Here is a 23,022-nt window from a genome sequence, read left to right as displayed (position 1 = left end):
GATATAAGATGAGGGAATGCAATGTGGTGTAGTGAACAGAGCACTGGACGGGGACTCAGGAAACCTGCATTCTATTCCTAGCACAGCCACAACTTTCTAGGTGACTTGGGCAAGCTGTTTTAACCTCTCTGTATCTCAGTTTCCCCATATGTAAAATGGAGATAATGATTCTGGCTTCCTTTGTAAGCACTTCGAGTACTAAAGATGAAAAAAGGCTATATAAGAGCTAGGTTTTGTTGTTCTGTGGTTGTTTTTTGTTTATTATATGTCAGATCAATTGTGGCCAATTCCTATCTTTTATGTATTAAGCATGATGCTGAAAATCAAATAAAGTAACCATTGGACCTCAAGAACTCCTATGAAATGCATTGTTTCTGCTTAATACTGGGTCCAATTCTGCAACTTTTACTCAGAAAAGGAGTCCTACTGAAGCCAAAGGAATTACTTTGTGAGTAAGTCCTAATTCATATGAGTAAAGGTTGCAGAACCAGGCTCACCGTTATTATGAATTTGTAGTGTGCAGTAAAAAATAAGGTGAAGTGAGACCTGTTTATTCCCTTGGCATTCTAACCATAAGCATAATATCACTGACAGCTAATTAAAAAGCTCTACTTCCATCCAGCGCACTAATGCCATTTCATAATAATACATTTCAAAATGGGGCAATATCCTGACTTCACTGAAGTCACTGGGAAAACTGCCATTGGCTTCAGTGGGCCAGGATCTTTATTCACTAATTTTCATTTTCTGAGGTCGAGGAGTCTAGAATCTAGTCTTAAATTTGCACCTATAGCACCCAGTCCTGTAAGCCCTCCCTATGTGTACTTCCCATATGTAACAGGTTTTCCCTTCACATTCTTAGGGCCTGATCCAATGATCATTGAAGTCAGTGCAGGAGCCGAAGCATTTTTCTATTCCATTTTCCACCAACCTTTCCATTTTATTTCTATGCTCACAAAACTCCTAAATTGTAAAAAGACCTTGATTTTGTTGCACGTCACATTGTTGCTTGTGTTTTTATTTGTTGTAACCCACTGCCATGTATACTTTCTAATAGGTTAACCTTATAAACATGATGAAGCAACTCAAGGGATTTGTCATGGAAAATATTTATTGACCAAATCATTATTAAAATTATCCCCAAAAGAGGAACAAAAATAGCTGAGACACAATAACCACCAAAATGACCTTTAATTGTAATGTATTTTAAACTTACATATTGATTAATTTATTCAATGATAATAATAGCTGATTCCATCTGGAAAGCAGGAAGACATCCAACATAGTGGGAGATACAGTTTTGCCTAAAAGAAAATAGCATGTAATACTGAAATAGATTTAGGATGTCAAAATCAAAATTATTAACTAAATTGGTAGGGCCTTGATTTTTAAAATTGACTAGTTATTTGGAGTGCCTCAATTCACATCTCAAAGGGGTCTGATTTTCAGAGAGCAAGTGCTCCGTGTTCCTCTCTCCCTTTCTTGCTATGAGCATAGGGACTGCCTTGTAGAGCCCTTGTACATGACACACAAGGGGACTAGCTTCCTTTAGCACTCGTCCACGTGCACTTCCACATAAGTACCTGTCACAACATGGCCCATGCTGAGCCAGCCTGAGCAGGATCTAGAGTTTACTTTCTGTGCCTATAGAGCTAACTTCATTTTCCTACTCACCATCTTAAGCATTGTTTAATCTTCCATAATCTTTGTCCCTCGGACCAGGGCCCCAGCATAGCCCAGTGCATGTCTCTGTGATACCCTGCAGTGATTTGCAGTAATCCATTCTGAATGTCATGATTCTCACCTGATCCAAAATGAAGACGCTCTAATTCTTGGCTGAGCAGAACAAACAAACATAAAACAGCCAATAGAAATAGACGAAGATTTAAAGGGAGAGAAGACCGCTGATTATTCACTCTGTTGTTTGAGAATCAATGTGGATGGTGAGGTGTCTAATAAAAAACCTGTTGCTTAAAGTATGGGGTCTTCTAATCAAAGTGGAGTAGAATAGTAGTCATTGTTTGGAGACCATTTTGAGTTGGTCTTTCAAAACAGAAGCTTGCCCAGGAAGGTTGATCTGTGTACAGATTTTAACTTTCCTGTGAGCGACCCACTTTCAGGGGTGGGTTTAATTAAAAAAGCAGATGATGCCTCCATAATGATAATACGAGATTGGTTGTTGTTGACTTAAATGGGAGCAGGAGCAGGGCAACTACACTGGAGTTGGACTCAGGCTCACATAAGGCAGTGTAGACACTGGAGTGCCAGGCTGGGACTCAAGAGTTTAGCAGTTACAGATGAGTGTAGAGGCTGGGTCTGCTAATTGGCATTCTGCTAACCCATGGCTTACATCACAGGACAGACATACCCTGGATAGCTTAGGAGGGTGTTGACTCAATGGTCTTCAGCAGTGGAGAAGATTCCTGTATATCCAATGTCTTGAAAAGTATCACAGTGCCTCTGGAAAGAGGAATCAATCACCAGCAGCGTCAAAGGTAAACAATGGCAAAAGGAAAGGTGAATTCCTCTGCCACATTATTCAAGGTGCTCAGCTTCATAAAATCAACCAAAAATTGTTACTGGAGGTGTGTGGGGGGGAGTGAAAGTGAATAATTTCCTGCCCGCAGCTCCCCCGGTGTCCTGTGGAGCATGACTGTGTTTGCACGTTGAGGTATTTTCCCTGCCTTTGTCTCGGCGCTGGATCATGAGCTCGTTGGTGTCACATTGCTCTGCAACTTCCCGGAACGTGCCAGTGTTTCCAGGAGTGAAACATACATCCCCCTACCCCCCCCCCTTTCTTCGACCCCCATCCACAGCCTGACACTGGAGCTGGAGAGCTGCGGCTGCTGCTGGCTGGCCTCCAGCCATCCACCGACCCAGCTAATGAGGGCCAGGTTTATTCCGCTAGCACGGCTGCCAATGTAGCTAGGAGGAGGAAAAGAATTTCACGTCAGACACGACTTTCCCTTTTTTTTAAAGTGCATACATTTGGGGTGTGTGTGTGTGAGAGAAAGATCTGCTGGGATACATACACTATATAATCAGAAATAGCAGTGCAAGCTATTAATAAGCATGTACTAAATAACCTCAGACCGGGCTCTCTAACACACACAGCTATGTGCTGTGTGTGGATAATTACACTGCATATACGCAGCAGATTCATATACTAGACAAAATACTTTAGCCATCTAACCGTTTTCTCTGGAAACACACAACCCACTGCTTCAGTCGTTCATGCCTAGCGCTCATCTTCTCGTAGATCCGGAAAACAAAGGCTCCCGCGTGTGAGGGGACAGGACTGAGGTGTGATGAAAATAAAACGCCGGGCAGCCGTCAATCGATGTACAACCAGAAAGGCCCCCTTAACCTCGCTCCCTCCCCCCGTTTTTTTCTAAGGAGGCGAGAGCTGATTCAGTTGCGCGAGTTCTGTCTTTCTTGCCTTCTGTTTCCAGACAGTCCTTTCTCCAGATCAGTTTCAAGTGCGCTTTAAATGACTGAAGGGGCACCCAACTTTTGCAATGCTCTAAGTCCCCCCTCCGCCCACCTCTTTAGAGACGTGTGTTTACAAATGAATGTTCCGGGTACAACAAGGAAAGGGGGTATTGCCGGGGTGGGAGAGAAGTGTGATTATTGCACGGGGCGATTCGAGGGGCATTGCAGTGCCAGGCTCATTTCTGGCCGGACTGAGAAGGTTTGAGCTAACCGAGGGATGCTCTTTAGTGCAGGGCTAAAGACGTTTAGGGGCGATCAGGGTGAAGGATGCTAGATAACAGGGGCAGGGCTTTGGGTTCTGGTGTCTGCTCCTGTTCATCACATCGAACGCGGCTACAGCTACACTCCGTATTCATCACGTTCACACTCATCAGAGCCGGGGCTGGAGGCGCTGGACTCCTCTTCCCAGGAGAGGAGGGAAAGGCAGGGCGCTTCTTGTCCTGACAGAAGACTAGGGAAAGTGAGAAAGTGACATCCCTTTTGCTTTGTCTTGCTCCTCCCATGATGTCCCAATTTAGGATCGCCCCTTGTAGAGAAAGGAGAGGGGCGGGGCGGGATGGTTCTGGGGGGCTGGAGTTGGGATCGCCTTCCAGGTAGACGAGAGCAAATTGTCAGATCAGAAACGGGAATTATGTCATTCCTGCGGAGGAATGAATTCAAAAGCGCTTCCTTGTGTGGCTGATTGACAGCAGTACACGCCAGGGAGAGTATATAAAAGCAGAGAGCAGCCCCTCGCAAGCCACTGGAAGGAATCTCAGCCAGACCACAGCAGATTCCGCAGCCCCGAGGACGCTTGGAGTTTGCACTTCGCTTTTTAAAACAACTCCCGCTCTCTTTCTTTTTGGATTTCATTTGGAGCGTTAACAATAAAAGAGCAGCAGCAGATCCTTTTATGCCGGGTAAGGGGGGACACCTTTTAAGATGTCACAATGCCGCGATTGGCAGAAAACTGCTATTATGAGCGATGGGTGATGGATTTGTCTGTCTGCTTATCTGTCTGTCCTCCATCTCCTCTTAGGTCTGCTTAGCTCAGTAGCAGAGCATCTGTTATTCAATCCATCTTTCTTTTGGACGACCAACTTTTCAGCTGTCACGATAGCTGGGAATTTTGTCCCCTAAATACTTCCTGTTAACAAGTATTCATGAATTGTGCACATACAGTACAGGTTTATTTTTTGCACAAACAGATTATAGGACATCTTTCCTGGTGATGGTTAGTTAGGTAGATAATATGATTACAGAAGCAGCATTTAGAAATGGGGTGTAAACACGTTTGTTATACTACTGGTCATTGCATCCTATCTACCATAATATGTACATTAGATAGAAAAGGAAATATTTGTAAATGGCTGGTGTTGCATCTGTCAAAATGTACTTGAAGTAGGATTTTTAGCTAACCACCCCAGATTTGCAGATAAATAGTTTTGTAATAATGTCTTGAGCAGCAAACACTTAGTTTTATATTGAAAGTTTGACTTTGTGTAAAAGATAATGTCCCTGAGGTTGTTTGCATATTTAGGTTAGACATTTTTTAAAGTATCAAGGTAGCATACTGGTATCTTGAAATGTATGTGTCTACACAGTGCAGCTGGCAAACTGGGGTTGCACTATTTAACAGACATGCATACACATACACAAGTTTAGATGAAAATGCAGATATACTGCTTACACATCTATATAACCATACAGGAATACCTAAAGGGAATGCTATCTATCTAAAAGTCAGCACTGAAATAAATTTTGTGTATGTAACTTTCTATAGTGGCATGTTTAAAAGTTGAATAGAACTCATGAAATTCTATTATCTTGCAAATAATTCAGCTATATGTTGTGATTCAAAGTGGACTTAAGATGGAACAACTAGTATACTGGCTATCCTGTCACTTAAAGCCTTGATGATATCTCATGGAAAAATCTTGAAGAAAATTCTGCTTACATAGCATAGTTTTTCTGTATATCTTTAATTTTTTATTGTTAAGGATATGTGTATGAATACAGGATCTTTATTTTTAAGAATTCACTTGAAATCATCATGCTCTGCATTTGATGTCAAAAATCAAGTCCAGAGCATGCAACTGTGATGTCATAAATGTAAGAGCATGATCACATATAAGGGATAAGCAGCAGAACTCTTAATCACAAATATCCTGTTTCATCTTAAAATGAACCAACAAGAAAACCACAAACAAACAGGAAGAAAAATACTGTGAATATGTGCTTTTGCATATAAACAGAATTGCTTATGGTCACAGTTTTTTTTTTTTTCCAGTACAGTTCCATGAGGCATCTGAAGGTCTTATAGACAAAGACCATTTTCCTAACTGATTGTTTTTGTTTATTCATAGGAGTTATGCTACAGAGGAGCAGGCTGTTGTGGCTAATTGTCTTGCTAACTTTGTGGGCTTCTTCAAATGCTCAGGGTAAGTCCTGAAACTTCTTAACTTCCTGAAGCTTGAGGCATTTGAAAGCAAGCAGAAATTACAGTAATTTGCAAAGCTAAATGTTGACTTTTAAAAATGAGATAGCTAAATCACTGGAGACAATACAGTAATAGCATAATCTAAGGAAAACCTGATTAAAATAAACAAAGTAAGACAAAAACTTTAAGATAAGTTTTATTACTACTGGCACATTTGGATGATAACATTTACCTATTACTGACAAAAGAAATATAGAAAAATAGTTTTCTCCTACTGAACATTGACCTAAATTTACCTATTCTTAATTGCTAAATGATTCCTTTCTGTAATGTGTATGTAATATGAGACTTAAATGGACTGGGTGGACGGGAGCTGCTTTGTCAGAAATGTAGAAAGAAGAAAATCTCTGTGGATCAAATTCAGGCTGGGTGTAAAAGGGCACAATGCCAGATATTCATTTCCATGTGGCCTCCTGGGCCAAATTCATATCTGGTGTAACTCTATCCTCTTCTTGAGAGTTAACCTCTTGTAACACGGTGTTCATAATTTGATTCTTCTTCGCTGAGAGTTAGAGTAGGTAGCTTGAAATCCTGTCCTTGTAAAAATAAGCATGGTTATGTATATGGAATTTTGTTCACTTTCACTAAGGATTTTTTTTTTACATATAAAGTTACCAAATAGATGAAAGTGCTAAGTAGATGGAAATGCTGTTTATTGTGCCATGCCAAATATAGCACATGTGCTTCTATCTTCCAAGCAGATGGGAGTAATGGGTTTATTGTGCCAAACAGGTAGCAAACATGTTAGTGTCTATCAAATCATTAGAATTATTGGGTGTACTATGCACACTTATTTTCCCTTATGCCCATTTTTGTATTCACATTGCTACATGCCATTGACTTTTGCAGATGGTAACAAGGAAGATGAGACGACGTTTGACTTATTTCAAATCAGTAACATAAACCGAAAGACAATTGGAGCAAAATTATTTCGGGGTCCAAATCCCACCGTCCCGGCATATCGTTTCATCCGATTTGACCATATACCTCCATTTAATCCAGAGAAATTCAAACAGATTCTCAAACTCATCCGGAAAAATGAGGGCTTTATTCTTTCAGCCACCCTAAGGCAGGACAGGCAATCCAGAGGTACTATCATTGCTTTAGAGGGCCCTGGCATCTCTCAGAGACAGTTTGAGATTATTTCCAATGGCCGAGCCAATACCCTGGACCTTATCTATTGGGCAGATGGCTCCCAGAATGTAATTTCCTTGGAAGATGTGGACATAGCAGACTCACAATGGAAGAACCTCACAGTGCAAGTGACAGGGGAGAACTACAGCCTCTATGTTGGTTGTGACCTTATTGACAGCTTCATCCTGGAGGAGCCTTTCTATGAGCAGCTGAAAGAAGAGAACAGTAGAATGTATGTGACAAAGGGGTCCATTCGAGAGAACCATTTCAGGGTAGGTAACGTGAAAGCGTTAGGGTCTGTGATGAGGTAAAGAATTTAGCTACATTTAATATTAGGAGACAATGGGCCCAATTGTACTTTCACATGTACTCCAAAGTCAATGGGGGAGCATGGATAAAAGAACAGAATTTGCTCCAATACATCTTTTAGTTGATTGCTTGGAGTGAATTATATGAATCTTAGTGCTCATGAAAGTGAAGGACTGATACAGCACAGTCGAGAGCCATGCAAAACGCACTCCATCTCTGTATAGGTTTCCCCATGCAACATGTTAACATTCAACAGCCCTTTTTCCCATTTGTGAGGCTTCCCATAGCAGAGTCCCATATTTTGTGGTGAATTTTAGAGGTGGTCAAAAATTTTGCAAGAGAACATTTTCTGTGAGAAAACACAGGATCAGCGAAAGTGAAACGTTTCATGGTAATTTGTCAATTTTAATGAAATTTAATTTCAAAAGAAAAAATTTAAAAAACATTTAGACAAGGTTGAAACATTCAATTTCAAACTTTTCAGAACAGGACATTTTGATTTTCTAGTTTTAAGTGACTTTGTTTCAATTTTTAAAAATTTATTTGATATAAAATAAAATTTTAAAAGTCAAAATTGGAATGAAACATTTTGATTGACCCAAGATTCATTTGTGTGTATGTGTGGGGGGCGGGCGCGGGATTTTGTTTCAAGGAAAATTCCAATTTTTTTGATTTTATTCCATTTCAGAAGGGAAAACATTCTGAAATTGTGGATTTTCCTGCAAAATGAAAAATCCAGCTCCTGTCCTGCTCTAGTGATTTGTACAAAGTTCTTCAGGGGCTAGGTTGAGCCACCCAATTCTTTATGCCTGAAATCAAACATGAAATCTTGTCTCTGGAGTTGAAAAGCCAGTGCTTGCAACCCACTGTGCTACATAGCCTCTGCTCTGATAATTGGATCTCTAATTGAATTGTATGGAAATAGAGATTTGAACTCACAACAAGACAGCAGCATGAAAACAGCTAATCATATATTACTCTATCATGACTCATTCTGAAAAAAACCACTTGCTTTTGCACTTCATTAGTATAATAAATAATAATGTAACCAAGTTATCAAAGTTAACTTTTAGTATGTATTTCTCATGGCTTGTATCCTACATTACTTTTGAGTATTTACCTGTGATTAAATCCAACTAATAAACTGGGGAGGCTGATAGGTGGAGAAGAATACATACAAAAACCTCAGTGATATAAATTTAATGCTGAATTGATCTGAAAGTTGTTTTCTTTGATTACAGGGTCTAATTCAAAATATTCATTTAATTTTTGATACTTCAGTAGAGGATGTTCTGCGTAACAAAGGATGTCAGAGGAGCCAGACAAGTACGTATATTTTTTCACACTATCATTGTTTAATTGAATCTGAAAATGAAGAAGCCCAAGGTCCATATATTAACCTCAAACCATGGCATAGCTCCCATTGAAGCCAGTGTGAATTGGGGCAGAGGTAGAACACGTCTCTGGAAGGTTTGGAATTGTTGACAAGCTACTTATGAACATTTTTTGGGAGTGACAAACAATGCAAATGGTTGTAAACACTTAAATATTGCTGAATAGATATAATCAAAATATTGCTTCTGCCAGATAATCTGATTTTTTTTATCCCTGCTGCTCAGATTTAGAATTTTGGTTCTTTGTGTGGGTTGGGGAAAAGCTAATTACCAAGGAGAAAGTTACTGAAAGTTGGAAAGAAAATTTAATATATGTGAAAATATCCATGTACTTCCATGAAGGAATGTTCTCAAATGATTAGAGCAAGGGATTGGGGAAATGTCTACATTACAAATTACTTCATACCTCTGGGTGACATAAATTATGCTGACCTAAGCACCGGTGTGGACAGTGCTATGCGCTCCCGCCGACATAGCTACCACTTCTCCTGGAGGCAGGAGTTGTTAAACTGACAGGAGAGCTCTCTCTCATCAGCTTAGTGCAGGGATCGGCAACCTGTGGCATGCGGCCCCTCAGGGAAATCCACTGGTGGGCTGTGACGGTTTGTTTACCTGCAGCGTCTGCAGGTTTGGCCGATTACAGCTCCCATTGGCCGCAGTTTGCCGTTCCAGGACAATGGGGGCTGCGGGAAGTGGCATGGGCCAAGGGATGTGCTGGCCGCCCTTCCTGCAGTCCCCATTGGCCTGGAGCGGTGAACCGCAGCCCGTGGGAGCTGTGATCAGCTGGACCTGCAGACGCTGCAGGTAAACAAACCATCCTGGCCCGCCAGCGGAGTTCCCTGATGGGCCACATGCCAAAGGTTGCCGATCTCTGGCTTAGAGCATCTTGAGCAATGGTGTAGCTTCATTGGTGCTGCTGTAGTACAGACACAGCTGAGCAGTCACGTGTCAGGGTTCTAATCCTGACTATTTGATCGGCTCACTGTGTGACCTTAGAAAAGTGAAATTGTTAGGTGCCAAATCTATTAGCGATATCATTGAAAGGGGCTTTGTGACTGAATCCTTGCAGGTTATGATTAAAAAAAAAAGTATGTATTGGGCTGTAGAGTGAGTGTGAATAACACTTTAGTCCAGTCAGTAGGGCACTTAGACTCTGTTCTGCTCTTATATTGGTATAACTGTGTCACTTAGGAGTGTTCCCTCACACCAATGAATATTTACTTATTTATATGTGGTGGAACAGTTCCATCAAGAGAGGCTGAGAAAGTCTTGCCTTAGAATACCTAGTGGTTAAAGCATTGTGTTGAGAGGGGAGAGACCCAAGTTCAAATCCCTATTCCATATCAGGCAGAGGTGGGAATTGAACCCGCATGCTGGGTGAGTGCTCTAACCACTAGGCTAAAAATTATGAAGTGGGCACCAACGCTTCCTGTAGCCACTTTGTGTGGGTTAAGTATGTTCCTAGGATGCCTAGCTGATTGACCTTGCATGCACCTTGGGAATTTTTTAAACATTTTATTAAGGCAAACTTATGAAAAAACGTTAACATAGTACATCATACATTACTTATTAAGGATTAGGTTAATATTCAAAGAACCTGGCTAAGGATTTCAGCTTGCTGGCTGGGGAGACCTCGTCCACTGAGTACTCTAAAAAAGGTGACCAAATCTCTAAATTCCTATCCTCTTTTGGCACTTCTCTTGTGTATGAACCTGGTATGAAACTTTTATACTACAAAGACACTCCATATTTGATTCATTCCACAGGAGAAGTCAAATTTTGCCAATAACGTACAATTCAAAGTCTTCATGCTAACAATAAAAAAATGAAATTAATTTCTCATTCTGTTTATAAGAGAGATCCTGTATTGGAGCATTAAGTAAGAAGCCCAGGGTATTTCTAGGAAGACAGCATTTTGTCATAAGATTAATCTTTTTAATTTCCTCCCTAAACTCTCTAATTCCTGGACATAACCACCATATGTACAAGTATGTTCCCCCTTCCCCACAACGCCTCTAACAGATCGTCTCCCTAGCAGCAAAAATCTGATGGTTCTTAACTGGAGTCAAAATGCCATTTATACAATAATTTATTAAAATGTTCTTTATGAACCACACAAATTGAAGATATATATCCCCTTTCTCATACAGAGACCTGCTCATCCAGATCAATTTCTTTGTCCAAATCCCTCTCCCATCTTTCCTCTGGGTTGTTTTCTCATCAACATCTTTTTCAATCAGAATTGTACGTATCTTAGAAATTAAAGCTTTTGTTCCAACTTGCTTCTGCATCAACTCCTCAAATATGGTTGAAAGACTAGATAGAGTTGTCTTGTGTCCAGATTTACAATAAAATATTTGGTTTGTAAATAATGAAAATACCAACTGTTTATATTATTTACATCACATCTGTTGGTATCATTCAAATCAGTACCCTGAAACAGCCATCCAAATTGAGTAATCTCAGCTGTTACCCACAACAAATAGCCACTTTGAAATTTCCTAAGGATAAATTCCCGATTATTAATGAAAGTAGCTAAGGGAGAAGACCTCAGCAACAGGAATTTAAAAAAATCGTCCAAAGCTGCAGTGGTTTGGATGAACGGGTGATATTTCTTTTTAACCCAACAATTACTATGAATAGCTATATTTATCTGCCAGCTTGTTTGAGTTTTACCCTGTGTTTGGATGGTCTATTGTTAACCCAATCAATCACATCTTTTAATTTCAATCCATAATGATGATAAACCAAATTGAGGTAAGCTAGTCCACCCCACTTTATAGGCTTACACAGAACTATAACACTCACCCTTTGTATTTTCCATTTCCATATACATTTTAATAGTGTATCCGGCCATGTTTTTAATGTCACGTCAGGGATACCAGTAGGGATGCACTGTAACAAAAATAGTAACTTTATGAGGATGTTAATTTTTACCTGTTTAGGTAAGAGATTTCATATTTGTTCCATTCCTTCAAGTCTTTTATTTCTGTATTCCACAGGGAGGATAATTTGCCTTAAAAAGATTCTTATGTTTCTCCGCAATATTTATTCCTAAATATTTTAACAATTCCTTTGTCTGTTTAAATTTATGTAGCTGACAACAGTTTGTTTTGACCCTCTGGGGAATATTAATTCCTAAAATTACAGATTGATTGTAGATTATTCTGAAGCCTGATACCTGCCCAAATTCTGGAGTCAATTGTTCTATAAATTTTAATGAGGCTTTTGGATCCTGCAAATACAACAAGGCATCATCAGCATACAAAGCTATTTTGTGTTCTAATTCAGAATGTGTTTTAATGCCCTTTACCAAGGGGCTGTTTCTTCATAGTTGTTGCAAATGGTTTAATTGCCAAAGCAAACAACAAAGGGAATAAGAAGCAGCCCCCAAGGGAATTGTAATGGTGGAAATTTAGGTGCCTAGGGGCTTTGGCAATCTACAGAGCTAGGTGGCAGCTGAGCAGGGGTTTTGAGGACCCTAGTGGTGCCAAAAGTAGCAGCTAGGTACCTAAGTCCATTTGTGGATCTAGCTTTTAGATACTGTACTGATGAGTGTTCTAAACATTTGTAGGCTTGATAGTTGAGTGTCTTACTTTAGGCAGCATAGGCATCAAAGCATACCCTTCTATGGTTTTGGCACATTTCATTTAAGCAGGTTCCTTTGCTCAGGTTAGGCGAGAACTCTACATAAGTCATATCTACACTTCCCACCATTGCTGAATGGCAAAAGGGAGGAGCGAGTAGGAGGGGAAACATCTCATTGCTAATGTTTCCATTCTGAGTAGAGAGCAAATCCAAACGTGTGATCAGTTTTATCCATGGCTCCCTTGTTAGTGGCAGGACATGTGTGGGTGAAGGGACAGGTATGAGAAAGTGTAAATCTTGTTTTGGTTTATGCCATGGTGCATTCAGAGTAAAGCAGAAGGCTGGCATCCAGGATGCCAAAGTTCAGGCATCACTTCCCTCCTTCCCCGGCGAAGAGTGAGCTTTGGTAAATATCAAGCCCATGTAGACATCAAGGACCACATTAAACCATCTGATCCATAAGGCAGAGCTCTGAAATTTTAGAGTAATTGATGCAGTTAAAAGACTGACGGAACCCTCTTCACCTAGATGAGGATATAATGGCATGATCTGTTGTGCCAATACAGAGCAGATCTCCAGATCTTCTCTATTTGTGTTGGAAGATTACCAAGAAGGGAAATAGTGTCAGCAAAAGTAGATTGGATCATGCCAAAACCCATGGAACCATACTGTAAAGAGAAAGTAGAAGGAAAATTATGACAGTACTGCCTGCTGATACTAACCTTAGCTGGAATACCTTGCATACTTCAGCATCTGCAGTTGTATAGTCAACTAGGGAGTTGTTTTGCTACAGGTGTTCCCCCTTCCCCCCAAACCATATCCATCAGCTATGTCTGGGGTCCAAACACAAGAGCTACAGATCAGGTACATTACACAGGTTTGTTTTTTTCACCCTCTCCGGAAGGAGGGAGGTCAATAGACCAATTAATAATGTTCTTTTCTTTTTTTTACAACACTCAATTGAACACGATGGAATGGAAATTCCTCATTCAAATATGTGAGGTGGAGTCACATCATTTTTGTGGCATGCACGTGAGAAACATGAGACATGCCACACACATGGTTGCAGTTTGCAGCTTCATGGCGCTGCCCATGTAGCTTAATTACCACAGAAGAAAAGCCATTGGTGATATACTGCTCACTGGGCTAACAAGTTTAACACATATCACACTGTGCTGCATTCCTTAGTGCACTGCAACATATTGATGGGGGTGTGTGACATTCTGTATTTCAAATCATCCTAATGATCTGAAGTTGAGTAAAGACATGAAAGGGAACACTGGATTGCTATTCAAGCCAAGCCTGCATATGCCTCTTCCAGTTTAAGGTACACCTCTCCCCCGATATAACGCTGTCCTCGGGAGCCAAAAAATCTTACCGCGTTATAGGTGAAACCACATTATATCAAACTTGCTTTGATCCACCAGAGTGCGCAGCCCCGCCACCCGGAGCACTGCTTTACTGTGTTATATCTGAATTCGTGTTATATCAGGTCACGTTATATCAGGGTAGAGGTGTATATATTGCTGTTCTGGACCTATTATTATATGGGCATAGGCCACCTTCCCAATGTGAACTTTTGGCCCATATTTGTGACAGGAAGTGATTGTTTCTGCTGCAGTTCTGGGTTAGCACCTCTCACTGATACTGGCAGGGAATTCTGCAAATGTGCAGGGAGCTGCCTGCAAGCTCAGCAGCGCTGTTTCTATCCAGGCTGGCTTGTGCTCCTGGCCTTCCCCTTGGCTGGATTTCACCCTTCCATTGGAGGTTTGTGAAAGAACAAGGCTTGGGCTTTAACTGAGCATGGTGATGCTAGACACTAGAAGTATTTGGTCAAGCCAGGCAGGTTCAAAACTTGTTTGGGGACAATGTAACCTTTTATTTTAAATAGTTTTCAAATAAAGGTGGGAGAGCTGAGAGGGTTGGGAAGTGGGAAGGTTGAGGGATGTTTTCCTGGAGCCTGGAGAGAGGCAGGAATGCTTGTTAATCACTTGGACTCCGGAGAGAGGCAGGAGGTGTAGGACGTTGGACCAACATGTCCATGGGAACACTGAGCAGGCAGGAGTATAGAATGGCCCTGCTGCTTCCAGGGACTGTTCTGTGTACCCAGGGGTCCTATATTAGCAGTTCTTGTTGCTTCTTGAGTGGAACTACCATGAAGATAGTCTCAACCTTTGTGATCCATGACATTCTTGCAAAACACTTTCTGGGATCTATGAAAATCCATCATGGAGCAAGCTTTCAGATTATACTTCAGGACCCTGGTATTTCAGCACAAATCTAAATAAGGCTATTCTCTATTTAGACAATTGCTGCACTTTCAGATAAGAAAACAATTACGGTAGTTAATCCTTGGTATGGTTTGATGCCAAGACAAATTACTTTAAATTAACAACACACACCTTGATCAAGCCCCAGATGCTAGTCTGTCTGAACATTGACCAAATGTGACTGAAGTATGGCTCTGCATTGGGTCTTTTTGGAATTTTAGTTGCCTCTAGATGGTCAGATATCAGCAGTGGCCAAGAAATCTTTGTCCCATCTACACTTGATTAGCTTGCAACCTATTCTTTAGAATTTGGACCGCGAGTTGCCACAGGTATTCATGCCTGTGTTACTTCCAGATTGGATTACTGCAATCTACACTACTGGAGGCTATATCTAGTGAGCTCTAGCAAACTTCAGCTACTGCAGGATGTGGCTGTCCACTTACTAGGAGGAGTTTCTTGCTGGGAGTGGGTGGCAATGTCTTCCACTTTATTCCTGGGTGCAATTCAAGGAGTTAGTTTTGATCTATGAAATCTTTAATAGCTAGAGGCCTCTATTTTTATTTTTATTATTATTTGTATTATGGTGGCATCTAGGGGATCCAACCCAGTTCAGGTCTCTATTGTGCTAGGTGCTGTACAAGCACATAGGAAGAGAGAATCCATGCTCTCATATAAATGGACAAGACAGACAAAGGGTAGGAGAAAGGGAATGTGATTATCTCCATTTTACAGGAAGAGAACTGAGTCACAAATAGATTAAACGATTTGCCCAAGAAAGTCTGTGGCAGGGCTAGGATTTTAATCCAGATCCCCCAAGCTTTAGGACAATGCATGAAACACAAGGCTGTCCTTCCTTTCTCCTTTGCTGATTACACGGCAGCTGAGCTGAGGTGCCTGAGCTAACTGACTCCAGATTTAAATGTGAGGGGCCGGCGGTGGAGGGTGGGGGGCAGGGCAGGCATTGTCAATGAAATCCCCTCAACTCTGGGATTTCTCCTGTTGCTTTTCTGACAGGAGAATTTGTTGACTTTCAGGGCAGAGTGCAAGGCCTATATATTTTTAAACCCTTTCTGAGAGGTAGGTTAACTAGAGAGGTGGTCCAGGAGGGAGCTGTTAGGTTGATGGGTGGGGGAGCCTCACTATAATGTGATCATTGTGTGCATTTTAAAAAATGACTTATACATGTGCACAGAGATTTGGAGAGGCATGTTTTAAAAAGCTAAATAAATACATAAAATAAAATCCCACCCATGGCCAGCTCAGAGGAATGAGAGTTGTGTTTGGGAAAAGATGCACGTTTTTACCTTTATATCAACATTTACAGTTTCAGCACCTTTTCCTTCCAAAGCGAATCATCTAGCCCTTAAGAAATGAGCAGGAAGCCAGCCATATAGAACTGCCTCCCCAGAAATCCCCAGGTGTCTTCTTTCGCTGATTGCCAAGGGGGAGTAGGGAGTATAGATGTAGTGCTTCTAACATAGTTTAGGACTGAACTCTGCTGAGATTACAGATTTAATATTGTTCTTAAAATGCTCAGGTCAAGTCAAATTTCTACATTGACTTGACAGTATGAAATTAATGATCTGAAAAGTATCACATGGGGAATCAGAGAAGCCTAATGTTTCCACATAGTAAGAAAATGGCATTCATTTCAAGGAATCAAAAGGCAACGGAAGTAAGGGGAGTCACATCACAGATGATTCTGGCCCATGATGCCACATACATAGTTTCTTTCTGTCCTAGTCGCTAAGATACCAATTTCTTTAAATTTGATAACTGGAAACAATTCAGTGTAGACTATGTTGCAAGGTATTCACAAACCATGGGGTAACTAAGAATAAAATCAGCCTCCCCTCCCCATTTTTTAAATTCCTTTCACCTCATGTGGCTATTGAGCTGATACATTTGTGATGATATGCTGTATTGCAATCACTGGCCGCATTTCTCCTTTGGAACATTTAAGAAAGGGCAGAGTGGTCAAATCAGTCTCTCTAAGCTATGTTAGACTCTGGTTCACCTTACTAGATTGAGGTATTGTATTGACACTAAATATGGTGAATGAATCTTTACTGAAAGGCAGGGAAGTAAAGCTTCCCATAAAGCTGAGATCAATATTTGGCTACATCCTGTAGCTGTTACTCACACAAAGCTCCCTTTGAAGTCAAAAGGAGCTTTACCTATGTAAGGAGCAAGTAGACACGGAGTAAGGACCTCAATGGCGCCGAGGAGGATTTTAGTCCCCGTTTATTATCATTATTGTTTGTTAAAAAAAACTACTTTCATTAAATAAAATCTTTCGGCAGAAAGGAAGTCCTCTTGCCTCAAAATGTTTGGAAGAATTATTGCTGCTGTTTTCTGTCATGCTGATCTCCAGCAATTTGCTATGTACAGGGAGAACTTTTAAACTGTGACTTTTAAACTGAGCCGCTCAGCCCACTGCTGGTCTGGGGTCCCGACCGCTGGCCCCGCTCAGCCCGCTGCTGGTCCCAGGTTCTGGCTGCTGGCCCCTTGCCAGCCGGTGTCCCAGCCGCTGGTCCCACTCAGCCTGCTGCCAGGCTAGGTGAACGGAACCCCAAGCCGGCAGTGGACTGAGTGGGCCGGTGGCATAAGATCAGCATTTTAATTTAATTTTAAATGAAGCTTCTTAAACATTTTGAAAACCTTGTTTACTTTACATACGACAATAGTTTAGTTATATAATATAGACAGAGACTTTCTAAAAACATTAAACTGTATTACTGGCACGTGAAATCTTAAATTAGAGTGAATAAATGAGGAGTTGGCACACCACTTCTGAAAGGTTGCCGACCCCTGTTCTAACCTTTTCAGTAATTTGGGAAGTAAACTGTAATTGGAAGATATCCTTGGGTTCGATTCAGTATGGCACCATGTTGTTCCCTCATTTACTCAGAGGGGGGAACAAAAAATGCCTGATTCTGTAGTCCTCACACTGGCAAAACTCCAGGTGACTTAAATGGGAATTTTTCTTGCACAAGGACTGCAGGATTATGCCAAAAGCCAGTTTTTGCTGTTGATTTTCAGTGATGATATTTAGCTGTCTCCTTTGTTTCTGCCATAATTTTCACTGCAGTTTAATAACCAAGCCTTGAGTTACTTAGACCTCACACTAAGGGATATGTGTACACTAGCTAAGGGACCTTGGGATGCTCTGACTATCACTGGTGGAATAAGTAGAAGAACAGAGTTTTCACTGCCACCTGTTAGTTAATGTTGCAGCTCAGCTGGTGTCTTAGTGTTTTTGGCAGTTTCACCTTATGCCTGGTTTCACGGGTGAAACTTTGAATAAGCTTCTTGCTAGTGAACCAAAACCTCTCAGTCACACAAATACACAAATACTGATTGCCATTACAGAGACTAAGGAGAAAAAGAATTAGGGTCAAATACTGCTCCAGCTGAAGGTAATGAAAGTTTTGTCATTCTCTTCCACAGAAACAGGCAAGGACGCATACAGTACATCTACACTGTCACCGGGAGCATGCTTCCCAGCACGGATAGATGGATGCACTAGCTTTGCGCTAGCTAGTGCATTAAAATTAGCAGTGCAGCTGAGCTAGCAGCTTGGGCTAGCGGCTTGATTGCAAACCCACCTGGACTCCCTGAGTCTGTACTAGCCCAAGCTGCCACCCATGTTATCCCAGCTATGCTGCTATTTTCAGTGAACTAGCTAGACTCGAGTTAGTGCGTGTCGGTCTACCTGTGCTGGGAAACATGCTTCCAGCTGCAGTGTAGATGTGCCCTAAGGGTCCTTGCCTATTTCTGTTGAAGAGAGTGGCAAAATTTCTAACTTCAGTGGGAGCAGTGATTGGCCTGAATTATTTTTCTCCATAGTTTTTGTAGTAAAGGAGTTTATTTTAAGTTTCACCCATACAACCAGCCATGAGGTGAAGCTGCAAAAACCACTAATACTACATGAGCTGCAGCATTAACTAACGGATGTCAATGAACACTATCTGGTTTTCCACTTATTCCACCAGTGATAGTTGTGGAATCTGGACTCTCTTAGCTAGTTGATGACTTAGGAGAACAGAGCATGGAAAAGAGAGTTTATTGGAGGATATCTATCTCAGGCTAGAGGTAGCTCATTTAATCAGCACTGTATCAAAGAGAGCTGCATGGTTTAAGGGATTTTTGATGGGTTACGCAGCTACGTGCTGATTGTGACTGAAAGCTGCTGTATTCTGACAGCTCTCTGGTTGCCTATGTGGAATTGTTGTTAATCTAAATTAATTTCCAGTGGATAGCCAAACACCACAATTTTCACCTTTGTTTTCAGTCTCACCAGAGAGTCCATAAAGTTCAGAGTTTAAATTATTTTTTCAGCCTTAAGTAATGTCCTTCCAGATGATTACTGAAGAACATCGGCAGGTCAGTGGGGGAGAAACACTCACCAGATTGTAGGTATTTGGTAGATAAATAGAGGTCTGGTGCCACAAAGGGGCTGGAAAAGTTACCCAAGCAGAGAAACTATCCAACTATCCAAGTTATCCAAGCAGTATTTCCTTGACGTTGGAGCTGGGATGAATTCCTGGCCAGTACAGCCGGCTATAATTCTCCTCTGGATGTAGAGGATTGTACCAGTGGGGAGAGAGGGTTGACTGGACCACTGTGCTTTTTGGTGATTCTGTGGTACAGAAGTGCCACTAAGGGTCTGTCTACACTGCAATTAAGCAGTTACAGCTAGTCCATGTCAGCTGACTCGAGCTTCCGGAACTTGGGCTATGGGGCTGTTTCATTGCAGTATAGACATTCGGGCTCAGGCTGGAGCCCAGGTTCTGGGACCCCCTGTGTGTGTGGGGGGTGTGTGTGTCCCAGAGCCCAGGTTCTAACCTGGTCAAGACAGTCTACACTGCAATGAAACATCCCAGTAGCCTGAGTCCCTTGAGCCCAAGGCAGCTGACACCAGCCAGCTGCGGGTGTTTAGGTGCAGTGTACACATACCATAAGAAGCTGTTACCATTTGGTTTAATTTAGAAGAGTCACAAGGTTGCTATGAGATGTGCCTGGGGCGGAAGAAGGCCTTGGCCATCCCAGAAATTGGGGGAGCACAAAAGTGGCTTAAAAGACACCTTGGCCTCTTAGTGGTGGCCTCATTAGTAGAAGAGTCCTGTCTCTGTGACCCAAATGAAAAGGATAGCCCTTATCGTGTCATGAAAAATGAAAAACTTTTCATGGCCTTGAGAGGACTTAATGTGTATGTTTTTATGACATTCTATGTTTTTGTTATCTTTTTTCATAAATGAGTGTTTTACACTGCCAATAGTGCCTTTAAATGATGACTATGTGAGATGGAGCTGGGCTCTTAATTTTGAAAGGGAATGTCTATAATTGGAAGCAGCTGACATTCAACCCCGCTCTTTTATTCTTGGGTATAATTTAGCATGAAGCTGTTCCAAAAGAGCTACAGTTAAACCCTACCTACAGGTGCCAGTCTATAATTCCAGCCGTAAGCTGTAATCAGCAGAAGACTTGTATACACAACTGTTTTTTCCCCTCTCTCTCTACCAGCTGAAGTGAACACTATCAATGAGAGTACTGAAATCCTTCACCTTAACCCTGCTGTCACCACGGAGTACGTTGGCGAACAGACAGAGAAGAAGATGGAGTTCTGTGACCGCTCCTGTGAAGAACTGGGAACTGTGTTCACTGAGCTCACTGGGTTGCGCATTGTTGTTAACAATTTAGTGGATAACCTTCAAAAAGTGGTAGGTATCTCTGGACTTAAGAATCAAAAGATACAAAAAGTCAATTATAGAATGTTGTCTTCTCTGTCTCCCTCTGTCACTTTGCTTAAACATCTATAAAGATGGCTAGGTTGTTGGGGGAGGGGAATCCTACATTTTCAAAAGTGACTACAAATGATTTTTGCATGCCTGACTATGACACTTCACTTGGGCATGATTTTCAAAGGACAGGTTTAGAACAACATTTCTGAAAATCAGGCCTTTAAAAAATATTTCCCATATGGTAATCAAAATTCAAAGCACTCAAAATCCCTAGTCTGTATGTGCATATCTATGCATGTGTGTGTTATATATAAATATATTATGTTTATATTTATAATGGCCACATATTATAGCTAAGGGGCAAACAAATGCATGTGAGTTTTATCTTTTTATCTTTCACCACTGCAGTATGATGAAGTGTATAGTTACTTAAAGTCCTAGTTATGAATCATGTTTGTAAACAAAGTTTTAATAATTTACTGCATGTCACGGGATTAGAATTATTTTCCCTTCTGAAGATGATGAACTACGTTGGGGAAAAAAAAAGCCTTTTACAGTAGATTTTATTGAGCGCTAGGTAATTATGATAATAATATTAGCTTAAAGAATTGCACTCTGTGGTACAGTAACTGAGTTGTGTTTTTCTTCTTGGCTAAAGTACATGAATGCATAAAAGTGTAAGTTTTCAATCATATATTAAAGTCAGGTGATTGAGTGATAGTTTCTCTGGTTTTTGATTTAAGGCACTTTAGTTATATAATTAATTTATTTGTTTAATCTTTCAGTCTGAGGAGAACCAAATTATGTGGGAATTGATTGGGCCTAACAAAAGTCTAAAGAACCAATCGGTCTGCTGGCAGGATGGTCGTGCCTTTGCAGATAATGAAAACTGGGTTGTGGATAGCTGCACCAAATGTACCTGTGAGGTAAGACTATGGAAGGATTCCCCCTATTTCCAAAATGGACAATGGACTGAATCCAGCTTGGCTACTCAATCCTGTTCCAGCATCCAACATTTATTCAGGGCTTGATCGAAAGCTCACTGAAATCAATAAATAGACTCCCCGTTGTCTTTGATGGGTTTTGGACTAGGTCCTCAGTTTCTAATGGACAATATTGCAGACTTATACTGGTAATTTGCTTGGTTTAAAAATATTTCCTTTTATAAAGTTCCAACCTCATTAAACAAAATATTTTTGCCTTTTAAAATGATGACAAGCAAAATCTCTTCAATATATGGGTAGAATTTCCCCTGTATACACAGATTTGCCTGTATTTGAACATATACACGAGCCAATATGTTGCTTTCTTTGTATGTAGAATTCTAAAACCGTGTGCCATCAAATCACTTGCCCAGCGGTGTTTTGTGCCAATCCATCATTTATTGAAGGTGAATGCTGTCCTGTCTGCTTTCATTGTAAGTATTTAACAAAAGGAAAATCCACCTGTTTGGCAGGTTTTAAAAAACCTACTTCATTTAAGGGGTGGTAAAGGAAGAGTTGAAAACCAACTGAGCCAAAGAAAAATCATTATTTAAGCATCAGGATAGTGAGGTTTAACTGCATTTTCCCTGGCTGCACATTCCAATTTCCCATTGTGTATTCTTTGCTTTTCTTTCTTTATTTTACTATCTGGTTAAAGTAGACTGCAGTCAGAGTGGATTAGTGTGCCTGCCATTCCCCTATAGAATGTGTTTGGATTCCAGAGAAAAATGGGAATTTCCTGTGTTTCAGTATAATAATCGTTGGAAAGGCAAAAAAGTCTCACAAATTTCTTTTCTCCTTCGGTTGTTTTGAATCTTACAATACTTCACTTATATGGAACAGAATAACAAAAGGATTCTTCCAAGTTAGCACTGCAGTTTGTGGCTTGCATTTGTAGTAAGAATAGTTTTGGAAATGTATCTTGTTCTGGGCTGGACAGGTCTATTGCAGAAAAAGAAATTGCAAGACATTTTTAATAGTTTCAGTTTTCTGAAGTGTAATATTTATTGCATCATATTCAGATTTCTTGCCTATTCAGATTATATACAGCACATATTTTCATTGTGCTCTCGATCACATTTATGGTTATGTTGTGTTCAGAGATGGGTCCAAGCCTCACATTTTGTATCTGGGTTCCAAAGTATGTAGATGTCTGGAACCAGAGATTGGGTCAGCCCATTATAGCGGCCTGCCCCAGATCTAAATTTACAAAATGTGAGGGTGTTCAGATCCTGGTATCTGAGGTGGACCAATCTCTAACTATGTTTTCTTTTAAAATAAAGTTCTCTATCTTTTCTGTGATAGATTAAAATAAAAATCAGAACCAGAGTTCTAACAAAAAGACGTGAGAACAAAAATCTTACGACAAAGGAATTAACAGTGTTAAGCAGTTTTTGCTTCTTCTGCAGCCAAAGACAGTGAAGATGGTTGGTCTCCATGGTCTGAGTGGACAGAGTGCTCAGTGACATGTGGCTCTGGAACACAGCAGAGAGGAAGGTCATGTGATGTCACCAGCAACACTTGTGTAGGCCCGTCCATCCAGACAAGAACGTGTAGTCTTGGCAAATGTGACAATCGCAGTGAGTGCTGACATCTCTCACTCCTTATTCATGTTCTCTCTGCTTCTCC

The 23,022-nt window shown here is 40.9% G+C and overlaps 1 protein-coding gene across 1 annotated transcript in view; it reads left to right on the top strand.

The window, feature by feature from the left end:
* The first annotated feature begins 4,362 nt into the window (after positions 1–4,362).
* THBS2 (thrombospondin 2) overlaps positions 4,363–23,022 on the top strand; it is a 47,621-nt gene continuing 28,961 nt past the window's right edge. Inside the window, exons 1-8 of the mRNA XM_045011609.1 lie at positions 4,363–4,391; positions 5,838–5,912; positions 6,821–7,377; positions 8,656–8,740; positions 20,193–20,389; positions 21,196–21,336; positions 21,731–21,827; positions 22,803–22,973. Of these exons, the coding sequence (XP_044867544.1) occupies positions 4,385–4,391; positions 5,838–5,912; positions 6,821–7,377; positions 8,656–8,740; positions 20,193–20,389; positions 21,196–21,336; positions 21,731–21,827; positions 22,803–22,973 (1,330 nt within the window). The 5' untranslated portion in view covers positions 4,363–4,384. The remainder of the gene's footprint in view (positions 4,392–5,837; positions 5,913–6,820; positions 7,378–8,655; positions 8,741–20,192; positions 20,390–21,195; positions 21,337–21,730; positions 21,828–22,802; positions 22,974–23,022) is intronic.

This window comes from Mauremys mutica, chromosome 3, assembly GCF_020497125.1.
Source record: "Mauremys mutica isolate MM-2020 ecotype Southern chromosome 3, ASM2049712v1, whole genome shotgun sequence".
Lineage (NCBI taxonomy): Eukaryota > Metazoa > Chordata > Testudines > Geoemydidae > Mauremys > Mauremys mutica.
Note: the sequence above shows the minus strand (reverse complement) of the source record. Positions and strands in the feature narration are given on the sequence as shown.